Here is a 25,100-nt window from a genome sequence, read left to right on the forward strand (position 1 = left end):
CATTCAAAGGCACTTAAATATTTTGTCTTGCCCATTCAGCCTCTAAATGGCACACATAGACAATCCATGTCTCAATTGTCTCAAGGCTTAAAAATCCTTCTTTAACCGGTCTCCTCCCCTTCATCTACACTGATTGATTGAAGTGGATTTAACAAGTGAAATCAATAAGGGATCATAGCTTTTCCCTGGATTCACCTGGTCAGTCTGTCATGGAAAGAGCAGGTGTCCTTAATGTTTTGTATACTCTGTGTATTTCACCATAAAATCAATTAAAGAAATGTAATTTTGCTTTTACAGTGGTCGCCCTGTAATGTAGCACTTAATGCACATTTCTTTGGGCAAAAATATACGGCTGTATCGGCCCGCTAATACAGGAGTAGTGAAGGTCCAATGCACTACTTTTGTGAGAAATTTTTACAATTAATAATTGATGGGATATGTAGTGATTTTGCCAACACAGCCAGATATGTACGTTTTTGTACCCTTAACCGTTTTTAAACTGACTCGTATTTGTTAAATAGGACTTTTATTAATGTAATGAGTAATCCAGGAATATCACGAGTTAATTGACTCGAGAAAATAGGAACTCTACAGAGCACAATGACTACAATGAATGGCTAAATGACTACCGGACACAAAGGGTGGGGTGGTGGTGGTGGGGGGGGGAGTACATTTCATTTTAGAGAATTTGGCAGTACGTCCAACCGGCCTCACAACCGCAGACCACGTGTAACCACGCCAGCCCAGGACCTCCACATCCGGCTTCTTCACCTGCGGGATCGTCTGAGACCAGCCAACCGGACAGCTGATGAAACTGAGGAGTATTTCTGTCTGTAATAAAGCCCTTTTGTGGGGAAAAACTGATTGGCTGGGCCTTGCTCCCAAGTGGGTGGGCCTATGCCCTCCCAGGTCCACCCATGGCTGCGCCCCTGCCCAGTCATGTGAAATCCATAGATTAGGGCCTAATGAATTTATTTCAATTGACTTATTTCCTGAACTGTAACTCGTTGAAATTGTTGCATATTGCGTTTTTTATATTTTTGTTCAGTATAAATCAATGGGGGCCCCCTGGTCGTTAATTTGACCATGGTTACTACAAGTTTAGATAGCTGGCTAGACTAATTTAACAATCTAAAAAAATGTAAGCTGACATGGGCTAATTGAGTGATTGTCATTGACTGACATAACAAGAGGAAAACTGCTGATGCACACCCAAATTTCGAAATTGCACCTTTTTAACAGAACCTTGTGGGCCTGAGCCCAATCTGGCCTGGTTAAAAGCAGTACACCATATAGGGAATAGACCTGTGTGTGTGCAGAAAATGGCTGGCGAGTGTGAGAACTTAATGGACATATTAAATGCACTATAAGGGGATTTGGTGTGGGCGTGATCAACTGACTGCCTCATCCATCATTGGGACGTTTCAGATGCAGTGCTGTGTTTCTGGTCCGTTGCCAGACCGTTATTTAACAACCGGTCATTTGCAAATGGATCTGAAGTGGCAGATCGATGTTGACTGGATTGAAGGTAGTCTTGGCAGATAGCAGTATGACAGCCTTACAAGGCTATGGAGGTTTCTGTACTCTGGTTCCTGTGGTTCAGACATGGCCTCATCAATTAGTTGTGTGTCTGTGTTAGTGGTAGGACTGGGCGATATGGCCTAAAACTCATCTCGATTATTTATGATTCTTCAAACTTATGGGTGATTCTCGATTTTAAATGTTTTCTCTAAATAAGCTTTGTTGTACAATTAACGGTAAAATACACTGCATTTAAAACAGTCAGCAATAATCGAATGAATTCAGAGCTTGTGAAAGAATACCTAGGCTGAATATATGCCTTCCACAACCGTAAGACCAACTAATAATGTAATTATTTTATCAAAATAGTTGTACCTGTTTTTGGATTTTTGCATAATCACTTATCTGGCTTTCAGGTCTGTCTTTAAAAATACCCTTTTTGTTACAATTTGAACCAGAACCATGCATAATGCACATCCACTAATAATGTAGCAGGCATTATAGAAAATTAACACCGGTCTCATAAACAATCTCTCAAGCACAAGCCCACGTGCTAGTGAGTAGCCAGCTACTATTTATATTTCAAGTTTAGCCAACTTGGATCTAGGTATAATTTCACAAGCTCTGAATTGAGCTAACAAGGCAAAACAGTTAAATTGTTATGCACACAACCTTCTGTCCGTCTCCAACTGTTTGAACAACATGCTAGCCTGTCGACTTTGTTCAGATCTTGAAATCAAGTTGCCTACCTTATTTCTCAAGTCGCCAATTCCTAATATAATTGTTTTCTGCTTATTGCACATTTTATAAAAACACAGATTAAACAGCTAGTATAATCTTCTTTATTTGACTAAAATGCTGCTAGCGATACATGGTACCGTAATGCGCGCGTGACAAACTGAGCATTAATTTTCCAGAATTAATGTTCAGTGGGACATCCGTTTTAGTAGAGTCTGCTCTGCTCAAAATTTGAGGAGTTGAAACATTTTATTTATTTATATATATATATATATATAAAACTGGTTATGGTTCGAAAGGTTAACTTCTCCTCTATTACATTAAAATAATGTCTCTGTGTTTCGGTGTCCATATGACCGATTCTGTTGGACCAAACATCAAATGCAAATAGCGAGATGAAATCGTTTGTCAGAGAGGCAGAAGTGATCTCTCATCTTTGTTGTTGTGTGGTAGAGGGAGGGGCTTGGGAGAAAGAGGCGACGAGAGGTTTCACTCGCCAAAATCTGTCCAAAATAAGCCCTATGCGCTTATTTTGAACCTAAGCTTGTCGCCTGCCTTCCCGCCTTTGGTACAACGACTCTCATTGTTAGGGCGGAGACATGAGCATCTCGTCATATACAGATATCTGGTGTAAATGGGAAGGTGCACAGCACAGAAGGAGAGGACCAGACCAAAAAGACATGAGAACAAGCGGACATAAACGCACATAAAAACGAAAAATAAAAAACTCGATTCTGCGATACAGGCATTTGGAATGTCGCGCAAAAACATACATTGGAATTAATAAAATATATCGGCCAGCCCTAGTTAGTGGTGGATACTGTCACACCACTAAGTCTTGCATGGCATTGTGAAATGTACGTAGTAAATCAAATAAGAATGTATGACATTTTAAAGGTGTCAAAGTACCATAAAAAGTAATAATTAATATAATTCTTCATCCCTCTTGTCAGTGATACATTGGCTTATGCACCTATATCTAGATATAGAATAAAGCGGCAACAGCTCCTGTTAACCATGTAACGACCATGCAGTTCTAAACTATACACACATCCCCACCCTTTATTGAACAGGGAGCAGAACCAAACTTTGTAGGTTTGCATCGCAAATGGCACCCTTTTTCCTATATAGTGCACTACCTTTAACCAGGGCCCATAGGACTAGTAGTGCACTAGTCCTATGCTAATCTCCAGTCCCTCGACTTCCTGGCGCTGATGGAAACATGGATTACCACTGAAAACACTGCTACTTCTACTGCTCTCTCCTCATCTGACCATGTGTTCTCGCATACCCCGAGAGCATCTGGTCAGAGGGGTGGTGGCACAGGAATCCTCATCTCTCCCAAGTGGACATTCTCAATTTTTCCCCTAACCCATCTGTCTATCTCCTCATTTGAATTCCATGCTGTCACAGTCACTAGCCCATTTAAGCTTAATATCCTTGTCATCTATCGCCCTCCAGGTTCCCTTGGAGAGTTCATCAATGAGCTTGACGCCTTGATAAGTTCCTTTCCTGAGGATGGCTCACCCCTCACAGTTTTGGGGGATTTCAACCTCCCTATGTCCACATTTGACTCATTTCTCTCTGCCTCCTTCTTTCCACTTCTCTCCTCTTTTGACCTCACCCTCTCACCGTCCCCCCTACTCACAAGGCAGGCAATACGCTTGACCTCATCTTCACTAGATGCTGCTCCTCTACTAATCTCACTGCAATTCCCCTCCATGTCTCCGACCACTACTTTGTTTCCTTTTCTCTCTCGCTCTCCTCCCACACTACTCACTCTGCCCCTACACAGATGGTAATGCGCCGCCGCAACCTTCGCTCTCTCTCTCCCACTACTCTCTCCTCTTCCATCCTATCATCTCTTCCCTCTGCTCAATCCTTCTCCCTCCAATCTCCTGATTCTGCCTCCTCAACCCTCCTCTCCTCCCTTTCTGCATCCTTTGACTCTCTGTGTCCCCTATCCTCCCGGCCGGCTCGGTCCTCCCCTCCAGCTCCGTGGCTTGATGACTCATTGCGAGCTCACAGAACAGAGCTCCGGGCAGCGGAGCGGAAATGGAAGAAAACTAAACTCCCTGCCGACCTGGCATCTTTTCACTCCCTCCTCTCTACATTTTCTTCATCTGTTTCCGCTGCTAAGGCCACTTTCTACCACTCTAAATTCCAAGCATCTGCCTCTAACCCTAGGAAGCTCTTTGCCACATTTTCCTCCCTCCTGAATCCTCCCCCCCCGCCCCCCTCCTCTCTCTCTGTGGATGACTTCGTCAACCACTTTGAAAAGAAGGTTGACGACATTCGATCCTCGTTTGTTAAGTCTAATGACACTGCTGGTCCTACTCACACTGCCCTACCCTATGCTTTGACTTCTTTCTCCCCTCTCTCTCCAGATAAAATCCTGCGACTTGTGACTGCAGGCTGCCCAACAACCTGCCCGCTTGACCCCATCCCCTCCTCTCTTCTCCAGACCATCTCCGGTGACCTTCTCCCCTACCTCACCTCGCTGATCAACTCATCCTTGACCGCTGGCCATGTCCCTTCCGTCTTCAAGAGAGCGAGAGTTGCTCCCCTTCTCAAGAAACCAACACTCGATCCCACTGATGTCAACAACTACAGACCAGTATCCCTTCTTTCTTTTCTTTCCAAAACTATTGAGCGTGCCGTCTTTAGCCAACTCTCTTGCTATCTCTCTCAGAATGACCTTCTTGACCCAAACCAGTCAGGTTTCAGGACTGGTCATTCAACTGAGACTGCTCTTCTATGTGTCACAGAGGCTCTCCGCACTGCTAAAGCTAACTCTCTCTCCTCTGCTCTTGTCCTTCTAGACCTGTCTGCTGCCTTTGATACTGTGAACCATCAGATCCTCCTCTCCACCCTCTCCGAGCTGGGCATCTCCGGCGCGGCTCACTCCTGGATTGCGTCCTACCTGACCGGTCGCTCCTACCAAGTGGCGTGGCGAGAAGCTGTCTCCGCACCACGTGCTCTCACCACTGGTGTCCCCCAGGGCTCAGTTCTAGGCCCTCTCCTTTTCTCCCTATACACCAAGTCACTTGGCTCTGTCATATCCTCACATGGCCTCTCCTATCATTGCTACGCTGACGATACACAACTAATCTTCTCCTTTCCCCCTTCTGATAACCAGGTGGCGAATCGCATCTCTGCATGTCTGGCAGACATATCAGTATGGATGACGGATCACCACCTCAAGCTGAACCCTGGCAAGACGGAGCTGCTCTTCCTCCCGGGGGAAGGACTGCCCGTTCCATGATCTCGCCATCACGGTTGACAACTCCGCAGTGTCCTCCTCCCAGAGTGCGAAGAGCCTAGGCGTGACCCTGGACAACACCCTGTCGTTCTCCGCCAACATCAAGGCGGTGACCCGCTCCTGCAGGTTCATGCTCTACAACATTCGGAGAGTACGACCCTGCCTTACACAGGAAGCGGCACAGGTCCTAATCCAGGCACTTGTCATCTCCCGTCTGGACTACTGCAACTCGCTGTTGGCTGGCCTCCCTGCCTGTGCCATTAAACCCCCTACAACTCATCCAGAATGCCGCAGCCCGTCTGGTGTTCAACCTTCCCAAGTTCTCTCACGTCACCCCCTCCTCCGCACACTCCACTGGCTTCCAGTTGAAGCTCGCATCCGCTACAAGACCATGGTGCTTGCCTATGGAGCAGTGAGGGGAACGGCACCTCTGTACCTTCGGGCTCTGATCAGTCCCTACACCCAAACGAGGGCATTGCGTTCATCCACCTCTGGCCTGCTGGCTCCCTTCCTCTGCGGAAGCATAGTTCCCGCTCAGCCCAGTCAAAACTGTTCGCTGCTCTGGCACCCCAATGGTGGAACAAGCTCCCTCACGACGCCAGGACAGCGGAGTCACTCACCACCTTCCGGAGGCATTTGAAACCCCACCTCTTTAAGGAATACCTGGGATAGGATAAAGTAATCCTTCTACCCCCAAAATTGTAAAGTGGTTATCCCACTGGCTATAGGGTGAACGCACCAATTGGTGAGTCGCTCTGGATAAGAGCGTCTGCTAAATGACGTAAATGTGCCCTTGAGCAAGGCACCTAACCCTAATTGCTCCTGTAAGTCGCTCTGGATAAGAGCGTCTGCTAAATGACTAAAATGTAAATGTAAAATGAAAGGGGATACCTAGTCAGTTGCACAACTGAATGCATTTAACCGAAATGTGTCTTCTGCATTTAACCCAACTCTTCTGAATCAGAGAGGTGCAGGGGGCTGCCTTAATCGATGCCCGAGGAGCAGTTTTTGTTAACTGTCTTGCTCAAGGACAGAACAGCAGATCCTTCCACCTTGCCGGCTCAGGTATTCGAACCAGCGACCTTTCAGTTACTGGCCCAACGCTCTTAACCGCTAGGCTACCTGCCGCAGTTTTGGGCTAACCCAGCTCTGTTGTGAGAGTGTCATGGGGTTTGAGTGGCAGCTCCAGATTAGCAGCCTTGTTTTTCACATACGGGATGTATTTAGCAGATCTGTGACACCCTTCAGGACTGGGATTTACATTTTTACATTTACATTCAGGCCTGCTGGAATATAGCCTCTGGCTGTGCAAGTGTGTGTGTTTTTGTCTGGCTCATCCTCTGTCTGTTTACGGTATTTGACTTTGTGTGTACTGTATCACATGGCTGTTCCTCCTTGTTAGAGAAGCAGCAGGCATTCCACAGATGGTGTCTCAGCTGCCCTAGATCCTACTGATTGACATCCCACTGTCTGACAGCAAAATCATACTCAGTCAGAAAGGAGGGACAGTGTCAGATTGAGACAGAGGGACCTATGATGCGGATCATCTCTGTCAGTTGTCAGAAGTGTTGAGCCATGTCTCAGGTGACTCTCATGGAGCCCAGTGATGGGTGTGGCTGCATCTTCTCTGACAGCATTGGCTGCTGCTCCTGTCTCTCTGCCCCTGGACAATTCCACAGTAACAGAATGATGCTGAGACTCAGATTTTTCACTTTAAAATGTATGTCAAACAAAAAACAATGATTGCAAAGTTAAATACACCATACAACGATGCACAAGGACAACTTTTAACAATTTCCACAGAACATTTTACAAAAACACATTTAATTGAACAGTGCAGATGCAATGTTTGGTAACAGAATGATGGTTTGTACTGTTTGTGCTGTCATTCTGTTACCAAACTTCACATCTGCACTGTTCTTCAAGTAATACCACCCTGCATCCCACTGCTGGCTTTCCTCTGATGCTAAGCAGGGTCGGTCCCTGGATGGGACACCAGATGCTGTTGGAAGTGGTGTTGGAGGGCCAGTAGGAGGCACTCTTTCCTCTGGTCTAAGGAGATCCCAAGGCAGTGAAGGGGACATTGCCTTGCGTAGGGTGCCATCTTTCAGATGGGAAGTTAAACAGGTGTCCTGACTCTCTGTGGTCATTTAAAAATCGCATGGCACTTATTGTAATAGTAGGGGTGTTAACCCCGGTGTCATGGCGAAATTCCCAACCCGGTCCCATTCCATCATGGCCACTTAATTATCCCCCTCATTCCTAATTGGCATATCACTCCTCACCTCTCCACCTGATAGCTGATGTGTGGTGAGCGTTCTGGCACAAAAATGGTCACAGTGAATCACCCAGGTGGGTGCAACACATCGGTGGTGGATGAGGTGAGTTTCCCCTACTATGTAAAAGTGCTTTGAGTACCTCCAGTTGGTAGAAAAGCGCTATATGAATCCAATCCAATTATTAAATGTGTTTTTGTAAAACTTTCTGTGGAAATGTGTTAAGTTGTCCCTGTGCATAGTTGTATGGTTTAACTTTGCAATCATTCGTTTTTGTTTGACATACAAAAAACTGAGTCTCAGCATCATTCTGTTATTGTAGAATTGCCCCCCTCCCTCTGTGGTAGTTCCTCTGCAGGATGAGTGGGCAGGGGATCCCTGCAGGCATGGACTAAAAGGCTGAGCTCTCATATCCTTCCTGTCTGCATGCTGTCAGGGATGATGCCAATTAATCTACACTGTTATGTCTCAAATGGCACCTAGGGTTCTGGTTAAAAGTAGTGCACTATATAGGGAATAGGGTGTCATTTGGGATGCAACCCACTGTGTACTGCAAAGTGAGTTCAGCTTGTTTGATAGGGAGAAATTAGGTGTGAATGATCTTTTATTGACATTCATTGATTACGTATAGAATCTTACAGCATCTAGGCAATTTGATTTACTGTATTGTGTACTTTTAAACTATTTAAAAACAGCTTTGCTGTACAGAAAAGGGACATCGGTTGGTACCTTGTCCATGCTTTGTTGTGGAATGCCTGACCCCCTTTCGCTAATTGCGTTCAAGTGACCTCACCCTCTGAATACCTCCTGGTCCTAATTTCTGAATATGTGGAAACCTCCTCCATTGTGATACTCTGAGGCTGTGTCCGAAATGGGACCCTGTTCCCTATTTAGTGTACTACTTTTGACCTAAGCCCTATTGGCCCTGGTCAAATGTAGGGTGCTGTACAGTGAATAGAATGCCATTTCAGACACAACCTAGGTTTATGTTGCATAAGTGTGCTAAATCAATGAAATGGCTGTGTTTTATGCAAGACTAATCTACATAGTCAGTCCATTTAGTTGGTCAAGGTTTCCAGCCAAAAGTATTGTTATGTGCTGTTGCTTCTCACCCACAATAACATGGAATGAAGCCTGAGATGGGCAAGTAACTTTGCCTGAGACCTGAAGATTTGTGTTAGCTCCTTGAGCTAATGCCTAGGCTTTGTCTCCGCGAGTTACATTCTAACCAAATGGGTCTTTCTCAGCTCTGGCCCATCCCTCCTGGTCAGTTGGCCTATAACCAGGCCCGCATGCTCTCTGTCTGGGTTGCTGCCAGGTCATATGAATGCGTGGCTGTCCTGTTCTGTTATGTATTGCTCTGTAATCTACTGCCTGTGTCTGGGTCTGCCTGCCAGAGGAAGTGATGTGCGTACTAAATGTCACCTTATTCCATTTGGTATAGGGAATAGGGTGCCATTTGGGACACAGTAAGAGTTAGAGGACCTCCCTGCATTCCTGGCATTTTTTAAAATTCTGAATTCACCAAAAAAGGTTATTTGAGGTAGCCAGTGTACCAGTCAGGTTAGCTACCATTCCACTCCTTGTACTAACACAGAATACAAGGCGATCTTCCAGCGAAGCAGTGCCACAGCAAACGCTGCTCCATAGTGGAACTCCCTGTCAGCTAACATGCTGACTAGACTGGGCAAGCGCGTGTCCGTGTGCACCATCGCACACATGTTGATTTTGTCCATCCACACCAGACGCGATCAGGACACGCAGGTTGAAATATCAAAACCAACTCTGAACCAACTATATTAATTTGGGGACAGGTGGAAACGGATGAAACATTCATGGCAATTTAGCTTGCTGGGTTGCTGTTGCTAGCTAATTCGTCCTGGGATATAAACATTGGGTTGTTATTTTACCTGAAATGCACAAGGTCCTTTACTCCGACAATTAATCCACTGATAAAAGGGTAAACCGAGTTTGTTTCTAGTAATCGCTCCACCTTCAGGCTTCTCCTTTGGACTTTATATGGAGGTTGGCAACCAGCTTTAAGGTGCATTGCCACCACCAACTGGACTGGTGTGTGGACCTCAGTTCATCTGTCAATCACCAACGTGGGTATATGCTCCTAAAAACCAATGAGGAGATGGGGAAAGGCGGGACTTGCAGCGCGTCAAGCGCTCGAGCAGTTTGGATGAAATTATTGAATAACATGTATGTGTACATTTATTTTGGAGCGCACGTAACGCGAGTGGTGTGGTCAGCATGTACAGTGGGGAAAAAAAGTATTTAGTCAGCCACCAATTGTGCAAGTTCTCCCACTTAAAAAGATGAGAGAGGCCTGTAATTTTCATCATAGGTACACGTCAACTATGACAGACAAATTGAGAGAGAAAAAATCCAGAAAATCACATTGTAGGATTTTTAATGAATTTATTTGCAAATTATGGTGGAAAATAAGTATTTGGTCACCTACAAACAAGCAAGATTTCTGGCTCTCACAGACCTGTAACTTCTTCTTTAAGAGGCTCCTCTGTCCTCCACTCGTTACCTGTATTAATGGCACCTGTTTGAACTTGTTATCAGTATAAAAGACACCTGTCCACAACCTCAAACAGTCACACTCCAAACTCCACTATGGCCAAGACCAAAGAGCTGTCAAAGGACACCAGAAACAAAATTGTAGACCTGCACCAGGCTGGGAAGACTGAATCTGCAATAGGTAAGCAGCTTGGTTTGAAGAAATCAACTGTGGGAGCAATTATTAGGAAATGGAAGACATACAAGACCACTGATAATCTCCCTCGATCTGGGGCTCCACGCAAGATCTCACCCCGTGGGGTCAAAATGATCACAAGAACGGTGAGCAAAAATCCCAGAACCACACGGGGGGGACCTAGTGAATGACCTGCAGAGAGCTGGGACCAAAGTAACAAAGCCTACCATCAGTAACACACTACGCCGCCAGAGACTCAAATCCTGCAGTGCCAGACGTGTCCCCCTGCTTAAGCCAGTACATGTCCAGGCCTGTCTGAAGTTTGCTAGAGTGCATTTGGATGATCCAGAAGAGGATTGGGAGAATGTCAGATGAAACCAAAATAGAACTTTTTGGTAAAAACTCAACTCGTCGTGTTTGGAGGACAAAGAATGCTGAGTTGCATCCAAAGAACACCATACCTACTGTGAAGCATGGGGGTGGAAACATCATGCTTTGGGGCTGTTTTTCTGCAAAGGGACCAGGACGACTGATCCGTGTAAAGGAAAGAATGAATGGGGCCATGTATCGTGAGATTTTGAGTGAAAACCTCCTTCCATCAGCAAGGGCATTGAAGATGAAACGTGGCTGGGTCTTTCAGCATGACAATGATCCCAAACACACCGCCCGGGCAACGAAGGAGTGGCTTCGTAAGACTCATTTCAAGGTCCTGGAGTGGCCTAGCCAGTCTCCAGATCTCAACCCCATAGAAAATCTTTGGAGGGAGTTGAAAGTCTGTGTTGCCCAGCGACAGCCCCAAAACATCACTGCTCTAGAGGAGATCTGCATGGAGGAATGGGCCAAAATACCAGCAACAGTGTGTGAAAACCTTGTGAAGACTTACAGAAAATGTTTGACCTGTGTCATTGCCAACAAAGGGTATATAACAAAGTATTGAGAAACTTTAGTTATTGACCAAATACTTATTTTCCACCATAATTTGCAAATAATTCAATTAAAAATCCTACAATGTGATTTTCTGGATTTTTTTTTGAAGGGGGTGTGTTGTCTACCATCATTCACTTCCGGAAGTTTACTCGAAAGATGAGTGAACCGTCCCGTCACCTCATTTTGTTATAACATCTTTGAGACAGACGTTTATGTGACACCCAGAATGCATTGTATATCAACAAAAATGCCGCCACACATAGCTGGCAAATAGCTTAGCATTAGCTCATCATAATCAGTACAACCTTCAAGGAAGTATTTTTACATGCATATTGTGACCATTACAATCTATGCAAGATTCGGAATGCAAGGTTTGTCACCAGTAAAACGTGAATTAAACATTAAATACATTATGCTCCATACATACTGTATGCTACAGTAGAAACGACAACACACTATACAGAAAATAAGGCACTTACTTTTGATTGGAATGCACGTAGGTCCAAAGTTTATTATTTGTAAGGAAAACAACAATGAAGGCAATGCGGGCGCCAGAGGGAAAATGTGCCAGGGTGAAAATGTTTTGCAAGGCCTGTTCTGACTTGAGATGCACCAATGTCTGCATACTTGATCTGGGGAAACTGGGGAAGTGCTTGGGCTCTCGTGGAAGATACATTTGTCTGGTTCAGTAAAGCCTCAAACATAAATTGTCCGCAACAGTGAAATGGGCTACTTCTATATGAATTAATGAGGAGGCGGAACACACTTCAATTCAAACTGTTAGAAATTAATTTGAAATTGACAAGTTGAAACATCGCCTATAGATAATTAGCAGGCAGTGTGCCTTGGTTTGAGGGCAGCATGGGTTAACGGTCCTGTTGCATAACAATCACATTTTGGAACGGTGAGTGCATTCTGACATCACGCACATAAAAAAAAACATGCTAGGGTGACCGTTAGAGATATTTGGAACTCACACGTGAAAAGGTTAACATTTGGGGGGAGGGGGATCTTCATACTTTGTTCACCTAATAGCAGGAACAGCACCATCTAGTGGTCAGAACCTGGCACTATCAGGATGTAGGATGGGACATAAACCAAACAACTTCAATGACCGTCTCTGAACAGGGGAAAAAAACATCACCAAATTCACTAGGAATAGATGACATAGGATGAAGAAACAATACTGCGAGCCGCAGCTCCATACTACTTGTCAGACATAGAGAACTGATACTATATACTCATTGTTGGGGTGGAAATGGCTTTTAACCATTCCTTTGGATTCCTCATGTCATATTCATTGTTAGAAAAAAGTTTGGTCCAAATCGGATATTAGCCACTATATTTATTGAATATTATATTAATCCGATAAAATAAAATGGCCAATTTGGATTCAATCAATTAGCTTAATTTCTCAGAGATCAAATTATATTTCAACAAAATAATGTTGCAGGAATGCTAATCGTATCTATTTCTAACAACCAAAACTATTTCAGAACAATCTGAGAAGGTGTGTGTTTCGAAATCCTCTTTCTCTTGCTTTTTGAGGTGGAAAGACCCTATTGTGATCGGCACCAATAGCTTATGTAAAGTCTATATCAATAGGCTACCAGTTGCATTTTTCGATATGAAAAGGAGACTGAAATGTGACTGATCTGCTCTACACAGGTAGGAAAGTGTCCAGACGACTGTGAGCTTATTGACCAGTAGGCTAGGTCTGAATGTTCTGAAAGCTTAATCAACCATTAATATAATAAGAAACCCATCGACCCCTTATGGGCCATCAGCAGGACAAGTCTTGCTGAGACTATGAGATGGTAAATAATAATAATACTATTAACGGCAGCACTGCTTTATCAAATGTTTAAATTGCTATTTTATGCTGCGACGTGAAAATAGTTTTCATGTCGGCCTTTTACCAGATATATGCTGTTTATTTTCAGAAATTCGGTAGCCTATGCTACAAAATATAATATTCTGCCCATATTAATATATTTATTTTAGGCCATGGCCTAAAGAACTGTTACATGACTGAATGAAAAGCAGCAAACAGACAACATTCTTTCACATTCTTTAATAAGACTCAAACAGAAACAGGCAAAAGTCTACAGTTCGATTCCGTTTCCCTGCCAAATAGGCCTACAAGGAAACAATGTATTTTGACGTTGTTGAGTGCGTGGTGGGGGTCTTTACGCAGTGTAGTACCTTCCACAAAAAGTTTTTCTCTACAAAAAGAAATGTAAGCATCTTCAAGGGACTTTGCTCACTCTTGAGTATGAAGTTGGCCTAGCTTTGTGGTTTGATTTTATTATATTATTTAAGGTAACATCTTTAGTCCAGTTCTTTGAGCACAAAATACCAGTTTCCTGGTTCAGCAGGTGTGTTGAGGTGTTTTTGCCTCTGGAATGGTGACTCTGTGAGGGCTGGAGTCCATGTTCAATGTTATAAAATGCATATTTTTGACAGGTTGCACACTTTATCCTGGAGACTTCTTTCTTTCTTTACAATGCACAGTCCCAAGTGAACGGTAGCTACTAATATGTTAAATTACTATCCTTCAGTACCTTTTTCTTAATCAGGGTAATGTACAGCAAGATGGTGCCGACACACAGTCACCCTGTTTCTAGCTCCTAGACAACTTTGCAGTATTTTGCTACGTTTTTTGCTGCAGCTGCAATAACATCTACAAATCTGTTTATGTGACCAATAAACTTTTGATTTGATACCGTAGCATATGTAGAGCATATGAGCGTAACAATCTGTTTGATGTGAAACATTCACAAACACGAGCACGCCAACCCGTAGCTCATATCCCTACGCCGTGATGTAGATTTGCTCTGAATCACAAAGCATGAATCATGCTCCAATGTCTCGGTGAGAGTGAAGAGGGAAAAAACACAAATGGATGGAAGAGGACTAGGGAGTACAGCATGGAACAAACACATAGTGCACTACTTTGAGCAGAGCACCATGTAGGAAATAGGCTGCAACCTGTGGTCCTTCACTGTTAAGGCTGCTTGTGTGACTATGTTCCCTGTGTTTTCTAGGAAAGCTATTGATTAGCGTTTTAATCACGGCTGGCAGGTAATCCTTCTCAGCACTAGTTTGTGTGCTGCTGCCCTCTGCTTTTACACTGTGTGTACAACATATCGGGCCTCTTGTCTGTGTATAGAGCCGAACTGTGCTGTGCTGGCTTGGCTATTTTTTTTTCTTCACATTGTCCTTTCCAGCAAGCTTTCAGGAACTGTAGTGGATGCATAATCAGGCCAGCCCAGTACAGCTCGGCTTGATTTGGCCCTCTATTGAATCAGGCATGTTTATGGTCTGTCTGCTGCCATACTCCCTGTGGCTGGATGAGGCCAATGCACGGACGAGAGAAAAACGTAGGATATAAATGTAACCTTTTGAAATGTCATTTCACCCCTACATTTTGGGGGTCAGTTGCATGTGTTTGTCTAAAATGAAATGTTTTCATATTCAACAAGAGGCTGTTTTTCTCTCTTGCAAGACATTGTGTTGTAACTTGAGGAACTCAACATTTCTGAGTTCTACACGACAGATTATATTTTAGTTTGCGTTTAAAATTCCTCCCTATTCCCTTTGAGGCAGCCTATAGGGAGGTCAGAGACCTGCCAGTGTGGTGCCAGGACAACCTCTCCCTCAATGTCAGCAAGACAAATGAGCTGATCGTGGACTACAGTAAACTGAGTTACTCCCTATTCACATCGATGGGGCTGTAGTGGAGCGGGTCGAGAGCTTCATGTTCCTCGGTGTCCACATCACTAAGGAATTAACATGGTCCACACACACCCCCACATTTGTGAAGAAGGCACAGCAACCTCAGGAGGCTGAAAAGATTTGGCATGGCCCCTCAGATCCTCAAAGAATTCTACAGCTGCACCATTGAAAGCATATTGACTGGCTGCATCACTGCTTTGTACGACAACTGCAAGGCACCCGACCGCAAGGTGCTACAGAGGTTTGTGAGTACGGCCTAGTACATCACTGGGGCCGAGCTCCCTGCCATCCAGGACCTCTATACCAGGCAGTGTCAGAGAAAAAGACTCCAGCCACCCAAGCCATAGACTGTTCTCTCTGCTACCGCACGGCAAGCGGTACCAGTGCACCAAGTCTGGAACCAACAGGACCCTGAACAGCTTCTACCCCAAGCCATAAGGCTGCTAATTAGCTAATCAAATGGCTACCCAGACTACCTGCATTTACCCTTTTTTAACGAACTTTCCTGCACTGACTCTATCCACACACTCACACATACTGACACCCCAACACACACACACACACTACATACCCCCACACACAACACGCGCACATATGCATACTGACCACACACACACACACACACACACACACACACACTTACACACTCACCACATACGCTGCTGCTACAGCTCAGACTATTACAGTGCATTTGGAAAGTATTCAGACCCCTTAACTTTTTCCACATTTTGTTACATTACAGCCTTATTTTAAAATTGATAAAATTGTTTTTTTCCTCAATCTACACACAATACCCCATAATGACAAAGCAAAGTCTTGGGTATGACGCTTCCAGCTTGGCACACCTGTATTTGGGGAGTTTCTCCCATTATTCTCTGCAGATCCTCTCAAGCTCTGTCAGGTTGGATGGGGAGCGTTGCTGCACAGCTATTTTCAGGTCTCTCCATAGATGTTTGATCGGGTTCAAGTCCGGGCTCTGGCTGGGCCACTCAATGACGTTCAGTGACTTGTCCCGAAGCCACTCCTGCATTGTCTTGGCTGTGTGCTTAGGGTCGTTGTCCTGTTGGAAGGTGAACCTTCGCCCCAGTCTGAGGTCCTGAGTGCTCTGGAGCAGGTTTTCATCAAGGATCTCTCTGTACTTTGCTCCGTTCATCTTTCCCTCGATCCTGACTAGTCTCCCAGTCCCTACTGCTGAAAAACCTCCCCACAGCATGATGCTGCCACCACCATGCTTCACCGTAGGGATGGTATTGGCCAGGTGATGAGCGGTGCCTGGTTTCCTCCAGACGTGACGCTTGGTCAAAGAGTTCAGTCTTAGTTTCATCAGACCAGAGAATCTTGTTTCTCATGGTCTGAGAGTCCTTCAGGTGCATTTTGGCAAGCGGACTGTCATTTGCCTTTTACTGAGGAGTGGCTTCCGTCTGGCCACTCTCCCGAGTGGCGCAGTGGTCTAAGGCACTGCATCGCAGTGCTAGCTGTGCCACTAGAGATCCTGGTTCGAATCCAGGCTCTGTCGTAGCCGGCCGCGACCGGGAGACCCATGGGGCGGCGCACAATTGGCCAAGCGTCGTCCAGGGTAGGGGAGGGAATGGCCGGCAGGGATGTAGCTCAGTTGGTAGAGCATGGCGTTTGCAACGCCAGGGTTGTGGGTTCGTTTCCCACGGGGGGTATGAAAAATACAAATAAATGATGTATGCACTCACTAACTAAGTCGCTCTGGATAAGAGCGTCTGCTAAATGACTAAAATGTACATGTAAAATGTAAAGGCCTGATTTGGTGGAGTGCTGCAGAGATGGTTGTCCTTCTGGAAGGTTCTCCCATCTCCACAGAGGATCTCTGGAGCTCTGTCAGAGTGACCATCGGGTTCTTGGTCAACACCCTGACCAAGGCCCTTCTCCCCCAATTGCTCAGTTTGGCCGGGCGGACAGCTCTAGGAAGATTCTTGGTGGTTCTAAACTTCTTCCATTTAAGAATGATGGCGGCAACTGTGTTCTTGGGGACCTTCAATGCTGCAGAAATGTTTTGGTACCCTCCCCCAGATCTGTGCCTCAACAAAATCCTGTCTCGGAGATCTACGGACAATTCCTTTGACCTCATGGCTTGGTTTTTGCTCTGACCTGCACTGTCAACTGTAGGACCTTGTATAGACAGGTGTGTGCCTTTTTCCAAATCATGTCCAATCAATTGAATTTACCACAGGTGGACTCCAATCAAGTTGTAGAAACATCTCAAGGGTGATCAATGGAAACAGGATGCACCTGAGCTCAACTTTGAGTCTCATAGCGAAGGGTCTGAATACTTATGTAAATAAGGTATTTCAGTTTTCATATTTAATACATTTGCAAAAATGTCTAAAAACCTGTTTGCTTTGTCATTATGGGATATTGTGTGTAGATTGAGGATTTTTATTTATTTAATCCATTTTAGAATAAGGCTGTAATAAAATGTGGAAAAAGGGAAGGGGTCTGAATACTTTCCGAATGCACTGGATCTGTCCTGTTGCCTAGTCACTTTACCCCTACCTATCTGTACATAGCTACCTCAATTACCTCGTACTCCTGCACATCGACTCTGTACTGGTACTTCCTGTATATAGCCATGTTGTTTTTACTTGTTATTCATTATTCACTGCAGTTACTCCTCGTGTCACTATTTTTATTTTATCTTTAAAGCTGCATTGTTGGAAAAAGACCCGTAAATAAGAAATTCACTGTTAGTCTACACCAGTTGTTTATGAATCACGTGACAAATACATTTTGATTTGATTAGATTTATTTAGTGCACAACTTTTGACCAGGAACCTAAAGAGCAGTGAAATTGGGTGCCATGTGGGACTCTTACCATAGTTGACATTGCTTACAATGAGATATCCAGTAACTGACAGAGTGATTGTTTTTGTTTTCACAGAATTGAACATGGAGTACAACCCCTCTGACCATCCTCGGGCCAGCACAATATTCCTCAGTAAATCTCAGACGGATGGTGAGTTGGTCGCAATAAATCAATGAATCTCAGAATCTTTGGAATCCCTCAACGGGAGCATTTAACATGGACTTTTACCTAAAGCCTTTAGGGAAGACCAAAGGTTTTCCTGATCATGTGTCCTGATCAAGAAAACCCCCAGGTTTATCAGTGAAAGCTCCTGGGCCCATATTCATAAAGCATCTCAGTAGGAGTGCTCTAGAATCCGTTTTTGCATTTTAGATCATAATGAATAAGATCACATGGACAGGGGGGACCTGATCCTAGATCAGCACACCTACTCTGAGACGCTTGATACATACGGCAGTACAGTATAACCTCTATAACACAATACAAAGTATGATATTACAATCCCAGATCACATAGCACCATTGAACACAGTCAGCTTTGAGCTCGGTGGTAATTTATGCCTTGCCCTGGGGTGTTTCACTAGCAGTACCAGCAGCCTCTGGGGATTCTCATCCTATCACACTGTTACTGTGTTTTTCTCTGATAAATATTAACATTTTTCTAGGAAGGATAACATTACAACACATGCTTATGACTGATTCAAAGAACTTTGAGTCATGCTTAGTTATGTTGTACTGTAACAAGACAGTACTAGCAGCAGAGCAGGTTAAGTGACACCGTTGTCCAGAATCGAAGCTGCATCTGAGAAAAGGTGACATTTGATACTTACCCATGTATTAAAGTGAGAGCCAATGATAGTTGTGCGTTTTTTTGAGTTGGACAGGTAAATTAAGTAATGGATTTTGGTTCTCTTTCAGTGGAGTTGCCTAGCAACAATGGTGAGTATAAGTTTAGGCCACTGTATGTCACGAAGTGGTTCTGCTTCCCCCTAGCTGCAGAGTGGAATCTGTCTCTAATGTTCTCTATGCCTAGACAGCATTAGGGGTGAATCCTAGCTTCCACTTAAGTGAATGTTTTACTTTAATAGTTATGCATTGATGTCAAGTTACATTTTAACCTATGTGGAAGCTAGGACTTGCCTTTATGACTAACCAGCTCTGATAATGTGATATTAACCGCGTTGTCCTCTTTGTGCACACTTTGAAATGCTTCTCTCTCTACAGTTTGTCACAAATATTCCATGTAGGGTCCATAGAAGCCTTGCTGTTTCAGCTCAGAATGTCTTGCTGATCATGCTGGCAAATCTACCATTATGCTTTTTTCTATTGCTTGTGCAATTTCTAGGGCAATGCCGATAACCAAGGATCAAAGCCAAACTCTTTGTATTTTTGTCTCTGTGTTTAGTGCGTGAAAAAAGAAAGAGCCTCTTCATCAATCATGTGAGTATTAAATGCTTATTAAATATAGGCAAATGTATTATTTCATGATATTGGACAATTAGTCTTTGTAACTGATTCATAATGTATGAATTGCCCATGATAATTCCTTGTTGTTTTACAAGTTAACACACATTGACGAGTCAAAGGTAATGTACAACATTATTTATGTGTCCTCCATGGATCCATTCAATTGCAACTCATGTGACATCATGTTAAATTCATGTTGTTAGTGCCGGCTTGCATCATTCATGGTAACATGTTAGGAGTGAAGAACTCTCTGCATTATTGTAAATGATTAACAATCTTTAGATAGCCGATACACAATTACGTTTCATGTCTTCATTTGTTATGCATGTCCATCGCATGCTACGTTTGAGGAAGTAGCCTACTGTAGAAACCTTATTTCATGTATCAATATGCCCTCTACTAACAACATGCCCTCTAATAACAGTCAGCTTTTATAATTGTAGCCATAGATGTGTATTTGTAATTCTACTTCATTATCGTAGCATGGATCAAGGAGACGAAAACACAGCTCCTGTTCCACAATCTTCCTCGATGACAACACTGTCAGTCAGCCCAACCTTAAATTCACCATCAAATGGTGAGTGTATGTCCCAGTTACATTTGCATGAGTTGACCTTTGGGACAGACAGAATGTCCTTGTTATGACAAATGCCTCAACAACGACCTGTTTTTTCTTCTCTACAGTGTATCCCTTGCAATATATTACCATATAAAGAACAGGTAAGAATACCCTATCACTTTGAGCAAGCAATGCCTTGAATGGAGAGTTTGGCTAGCTAGTGTAACAGTTCAGTAAAACATTTAACCTTTCCTGAATTGCCTGTTTCAGGGACACAGATGGAGGAATGCGGCAAGACATTTTTGACGAGAAGCTTCACCCTCTCACGGTAATAGCCGAAGCAATCCGTGCATGTGTTCATATTGACCCACTGTGTTTTATGCGTGCATGCGTGCATGAATTTAGTTTTTATACAGTGACCCTGTTCATAAAGCCTTCATGTTCTCCTACTCCCACAGAAATCAGAAGTGCCGTCTGACTATGACAAACACAACCCAGAGCAGAAACAGATCTACCGCTTCGTCCGGATGCTGTTCAGCACTGCTCAGCTCACTGCAGAATGTGCCATCGTTACACTGGTAAAGGAGGGGGATGGTTGACTCCATTGTTTGCATCCCAAATGGCACCCTATAACCTATATAGTGCACTACTTTTTACCAGGTAGCTTGCCAATGGGATACTCAATGTTTCATCAGAGGTGTCATACAGTAGGCCTATATCTTTTTAGAAAAGTTCATTCTCAACTCATCAGCAGTGGTGGAAAATAACCCAATTGTCATACTTGAGTAAAAGTATAGATACCTTAATAGAAAGTTACTCAAGCAAAAGTCAGCCAGTAAAATACTACTTGAGTAAAAGTATTTGGTTTTAAATATACTTAAGTATCAAAAGTAAATGTAATTACTAAAAAATACTTTATCAAAAGTAAAAGTATAAATCATTTAAAATTCCTATTATTTAGCAAAGCAGACTGCACAATTTTCTTGTTTTAGTTTTATTTTTGGTTAGCCAGGGGTACACTCCAGCACTCAGACATTATTTACAAAAGATGCATTTGTGTTTAGTGAGTGCCAGATCAGAGCCAGTAGGGATGACCACATGTTCTCTTGATAAGTGCATGAATTTGACTATTTTCCTGTCCTGCTAAGCATTCAAAATGTAACGAGTACTTTTGGTTGTCAGGGAAAATGTATGGAGTAAAAAGTACAATATTTTCTTTAGGAATGTAGTGAAGTAGAAGTTATCAAAAATGTAAAGTACAGGTACCCCAAAAAACTACTTAGGTAGTACTTTCACACCTTCTCAGACTGGGCAGACAGAACTCCTCTCCACCAAGTTATTTTATCCCCTTTAGCGACATGTTTGATCATCTGGTATCCTGTTGGTTACTGTCTCAGTATGTATATCCCCGGTCAGACACAGGCTTGGAGTGTTCCTGTCTCAGGCTGATCACCAGAGGCTGCCTAACTAGCCTGTGAGTGCATCCCAAATTGCACCCTATTCCCTATTTAGTGCACTACTGTTGACCATGGCCCATAGCTCTATATAGGGAATAGGTTGCAATTTGGGACACAGGCCCCAGTCTGTCAGAAGAAGCCTCCTAACTAGCCTGTGTCTGTGGGCGGCTGGCAGGCAGATTCAGAGGCTGTCAAGGGCAGCAGTGGAGGAAAACTAGGTCAACCGCCAAAGCCAGTAAGCCACTGAGTCATCAACGTACAGTACAAGGCCTGGGGCTACTACTCTACTGCCTGTGGAATACACAGACGGTCTGCAGCCAGAGCAGAGAAGGGCTAATGTCAGCATCACAGAAACGCATTTTCCACACACCACGTGACATTTCGATGCACCAATGCTGTGGCCTTGTCTTCAATTTACACACATCCTTGGCTTGTCTCCTGAGATCATCCTGAGAGCGCACTGGGGGCTGATGGGAGCTGTGAGAGAGGGATTAGGGTGTGTGGTGTGCCTTGGGTGAGTAGTTGTGGGGTTGAGGGGGAGTTCACAGGAGGTCACTGTATGATTCAAGCTTGAGATACGGGTCAGATTTTGAACACAGCTCTGTGTGTGCCAAGCATTATCAGGAGATTAACATACTATTTAGGGAATAGGGTGCCATTTGGGATGCAACCAATATCACAAAGGTAGTTGCCTCAATTGCCTCGTGACTTTAGTATTAATTTTCCCATTGTGTTTTTCAGGTGTACGTTGAGAGGCTGCTGACGTATGCAGAGATAGACATTGGCCCAGGGAACTGGAAGCGTATCGTGCTGGGAGCCATCCTGTTGGCATCTAAGGTCTGGGACGACCAGGCTGTGTGGAACGTAGACTACTGCCAGATCCTCAAAGACATCACCGTGGAGGACATGTGAGTTGATCGATCAATCGATCAATCAATCAATCAATCAATATATGGAACAAAGACTACTGTCAGATCCTCAGACATCACTGTGTATAACAAGTCTGCTACACTTATATAGTCATTACAATTGTGTGAGAAATACAAACAGGTGAGACACTGAAGTATGTCACGTCTAGAGTGTATGTCCACGACTGGAATGGGAACATGATACATTTTATTTTCAGGATGTTATTTTCAACAGGGACTCTTCTGCCGGCTAATTGTAGCTGACCTGTTTTGCTGCTTGCATTTGAAAATACACACTTTTTCTGTATAAATGCTTAGACTTAAAGCATTACTGACTTATGGTTGACACTGGACCACATTTTGAAATCAAAAGCATGTACATTCATGTTTTTACACAGACGCTTTGGAACGTGCCCCTAATATGTTGGTTTTGATCTCTAGGACAGTGAGCTGTCTACGTAACAGTGCCACCAATTGTTGTGAAAAAAATATATATCTCACTTTTTTCTGAACAGGAACGAGTTAGAGCGTCAGTTTCTGGAGCTTCTTCAGTTCAACATCAATGTTCCGTCAAGTGTTTATGCCAAGTATTACTTTGACCTGCGCTCACTGTCAGAGACCAACAACCTGAGCTTCCCTCTTGAGCCCCTGAGCCGGGACAAAGCCCAAAGACTAGAGGTGAGCCACCACTCAATCTAGCTGTTTATCAATGATCACATTTATTTATAAAGCCCTTTTTACACCAGCAGCTGTCACAAAGTGATTTTACAGTAGAGCACTTTCTGACAACTGCTGATCTGAAAATACATTTGATAGATTCATTGATGGCAGCTGGTCCTCTGAATAGGCTTGGTTTAACACTTGGACCTGAAGATGTAGTCCATGCCTGAAGGGCAATAAAAATTCAGTTCAAGCGATACATCTGAGTTTGTTTATCGATTCACCATGTTCTGTTGTTCCTGCAGGCAATCTCGAGGTTGTGTGATGACAAGTACAAGGATGCCAGGAGAGCTGCCAAGAAGCGCACCATGAGCGTGGACAACCTGGTCGGGGTGCGATGGGTCCCTGCCATCCTCTCCTAACAACCAGGAACATAGACTAGACCTGAGACTGGGCCTCAGGCCAGCATGGGGACATCCAGTCTTTTTACCTAGAGTTGCAAAATTCTGGTAACTTTCCCCAAATTCCCAGGTTTTCTAGAAATCCTGATTGGAAGATTCCTGGAATCAGCAGGAAATCTGGAATCCTCCAATCTCGATTTCTGGAAAACCTGGGAATTTGGGAAAAGTTACCGGAATTCTGCAATCCTAACATAGACAGACAGGCAGACATTGTCCCCATCACAGATAGATGCCTTCACAGTGCCGCTGCTCCTGTAACACAGAGGGAAGAGCTCTACAGGACTGGTATTTCACTGACTGTTAAGAAAAAGAAAAATGAGAGCTTCTTTGTGATATAACAGAAGTAGCCAGATGATCACTGTGGCAACATGAGCTTTATGCGTTGTAGCAGCAAACCAAGAGAGAAGTTGTCAGAAAACAAAATGTCAATGTAATTTGACCTCTTATCCTGGATCATACCAAACGAAAACAGACTGAAACGGGGAGGGACGACCTGAACTTGTCCAATAAGTGTGTTTTCGTTGCCGTTGCAAAACGTTTTGCCACAGTGTCCACTAAGGAATATGACCCTGGGTCTAGACTATCCAACCTGGCATGACGGGACAGATGGTTGCCTTTGAAGATGGTTCTGTGGCTTTTGGTGAACAGGTTTTTATGTATTTTTTATTCATAGTTGTTTTTACTACCTACTGCTACAGCCGACCAAACCCAAGTACAGTATTTGATCAGGTAAAACAGCCTTCTAGCTGTGCAGGTGTTTCTACTGGAGATCTACATTCACATTCCAGAATCATTTAGTTCTTAATGAACAAATTATTTCACAAGTTGACCATATTAATACCTTTCCACTAGTGTACAGTTACTGTACCTCCCAATACCCAGAATGTTGTATTCAAATATGCAGCTAAATTCATAATTGAAAGCTCTTGGAGATATATGTGAGTGATTTAGCTACTGTGAATGTGTCATCCACAGGATTCAAAGTACAGTTGAAGTTGGAAGTTTATTCATTAAAACTCATTTTTCAACCACTCCACAAATTTCTTGTTAACAAACTATAGTTTTGGCAAGTCGGTTAGGACATCTACTTTGTGCATGACACAAGTAATTTTTCCAACAATTGTTTACAGACAGATTATTTCACTTATAATTCACTGTAGCACAATTCCAGTGGGTCAGAAGTTTACATACACTAAGTTGACTGTGCCTTTAAACAGCTTGGAAAATTCCAGAAAATGATGTCATGGCTTCAGAAGCTTCTGATAGGCTAATTGACATCATTTGAGTCAATTGGAGGTGTACCTGTGGATGTATTTCAAGGCCTACCTTCAAACTCAGTGCCTATTTGCTTGACATCATGGGAAAATCAAAAGAAATCAGCCAAGACCTCAGAAAGAAAATTGTAGACCTCCACAAGTCTGGTTCATCCTTGGGAGCAATTTCCAAACACCTGAAGGTACCACGTTCATCTGTACAGACAATAGTACGCAAGTATAAACACCATGGGACCACGCAGCCGTCATACCGCTCAGGAAGGAGACGCGTTCTGTCTCCTAGAGATGAACGTACTTTGGTGCGAAAAGTGCA

At 43.8% G+C, this 25,100-nt stretch overlaps 1 protein-coding gene across 5 annotated transcripts in view; it reads left to right on the top strand.

Moving 5' to 3' along the window:
- Nucleotides 1-24,563, top strand: part of LOC121535164 (cyclin-Y) — a 46,494-nt gene extending 21,931 nt beyond the window's left edge. Inside the window, exons 1-12 of one of the 5 annotated variants that reach the window (XM_041841949.2) lie at nucleotides 6,449-7,105; nucleotides 18,078-18,152; nucleotides 18,920-18,940; nucleotides 19,407-19,441; nucleotides 19,564-19,587; nucleotides 19,951-20,045; nucleotides 20,153-20,188; nucleotides 20,298-20,355; nucleotides 20,486-20,605; nucleotides 22,226-22,392; nucleotides 22,908-23,070; nucleotides 23,358-24,563. In XM_041841949.2, the coding sequence (XP_041697883.1) occupies nucleotides 18,086-18,152; nucleotides 18,920-18,940; nucleotides 19,407-19,441; nucleotides 19,564-19,587; nucleotides 19,951-20,045; nucleotides 20,153-20,188; nucleotides 20,298-20,355; nucleotides 20,486-20,605; nucleotides 22,226-22,392; nucleotides 22,908-23,070; nucleotides 23,358-23,474 (903 nt within the window). In that variant the 5' untranslated portion in view covers nucleotides 6,449-7,105; nucleotides 18,078-18,085 and the 3' untranslated portion in view covers nucleotides 23,475-24,563. Of the gene's footprint in view, nucleotides 1-6,448; nucleotides 7,106-18,077; nucleotides 18,153-18,919; nucleotides 18,941-19,406; nucleotides 19,442-19,563; nucleotides 19,588-19,950; nucleotides 20,046-20,152; nucleotides 20,189-20,297; nucleotides 20,356-20,485; nucleotides 20,606-22,225; nucleotides 22,393-22,907; nucleotides 23,071-23,357 lie in introns of those variants that run through there. The other 4 variants (XM_041841944.2, XM_041841947.2, XM_041841945.2 and 1 more) reach the window with 4 other exon arrangements.
- The last annotated feature ends 537 nt before the right edge of the window (nucleotides 24,564-25,100 follow it).

Source organism: Coregonus clupeaformis, chromosome 21 (genome assembly GCF_020615455.1).
Source record: "Coregonus clupeaformis isolate EN_2021a chromosome 21, ASM2061545v1, whole genome shotgun sequence".
Lineage (NCBI taxonomy): Eukaryota > Metazoa > Chordata > Actinopteri > Salmoniformes > Salmonidae > Coregonus > Coregonus clupeaformis.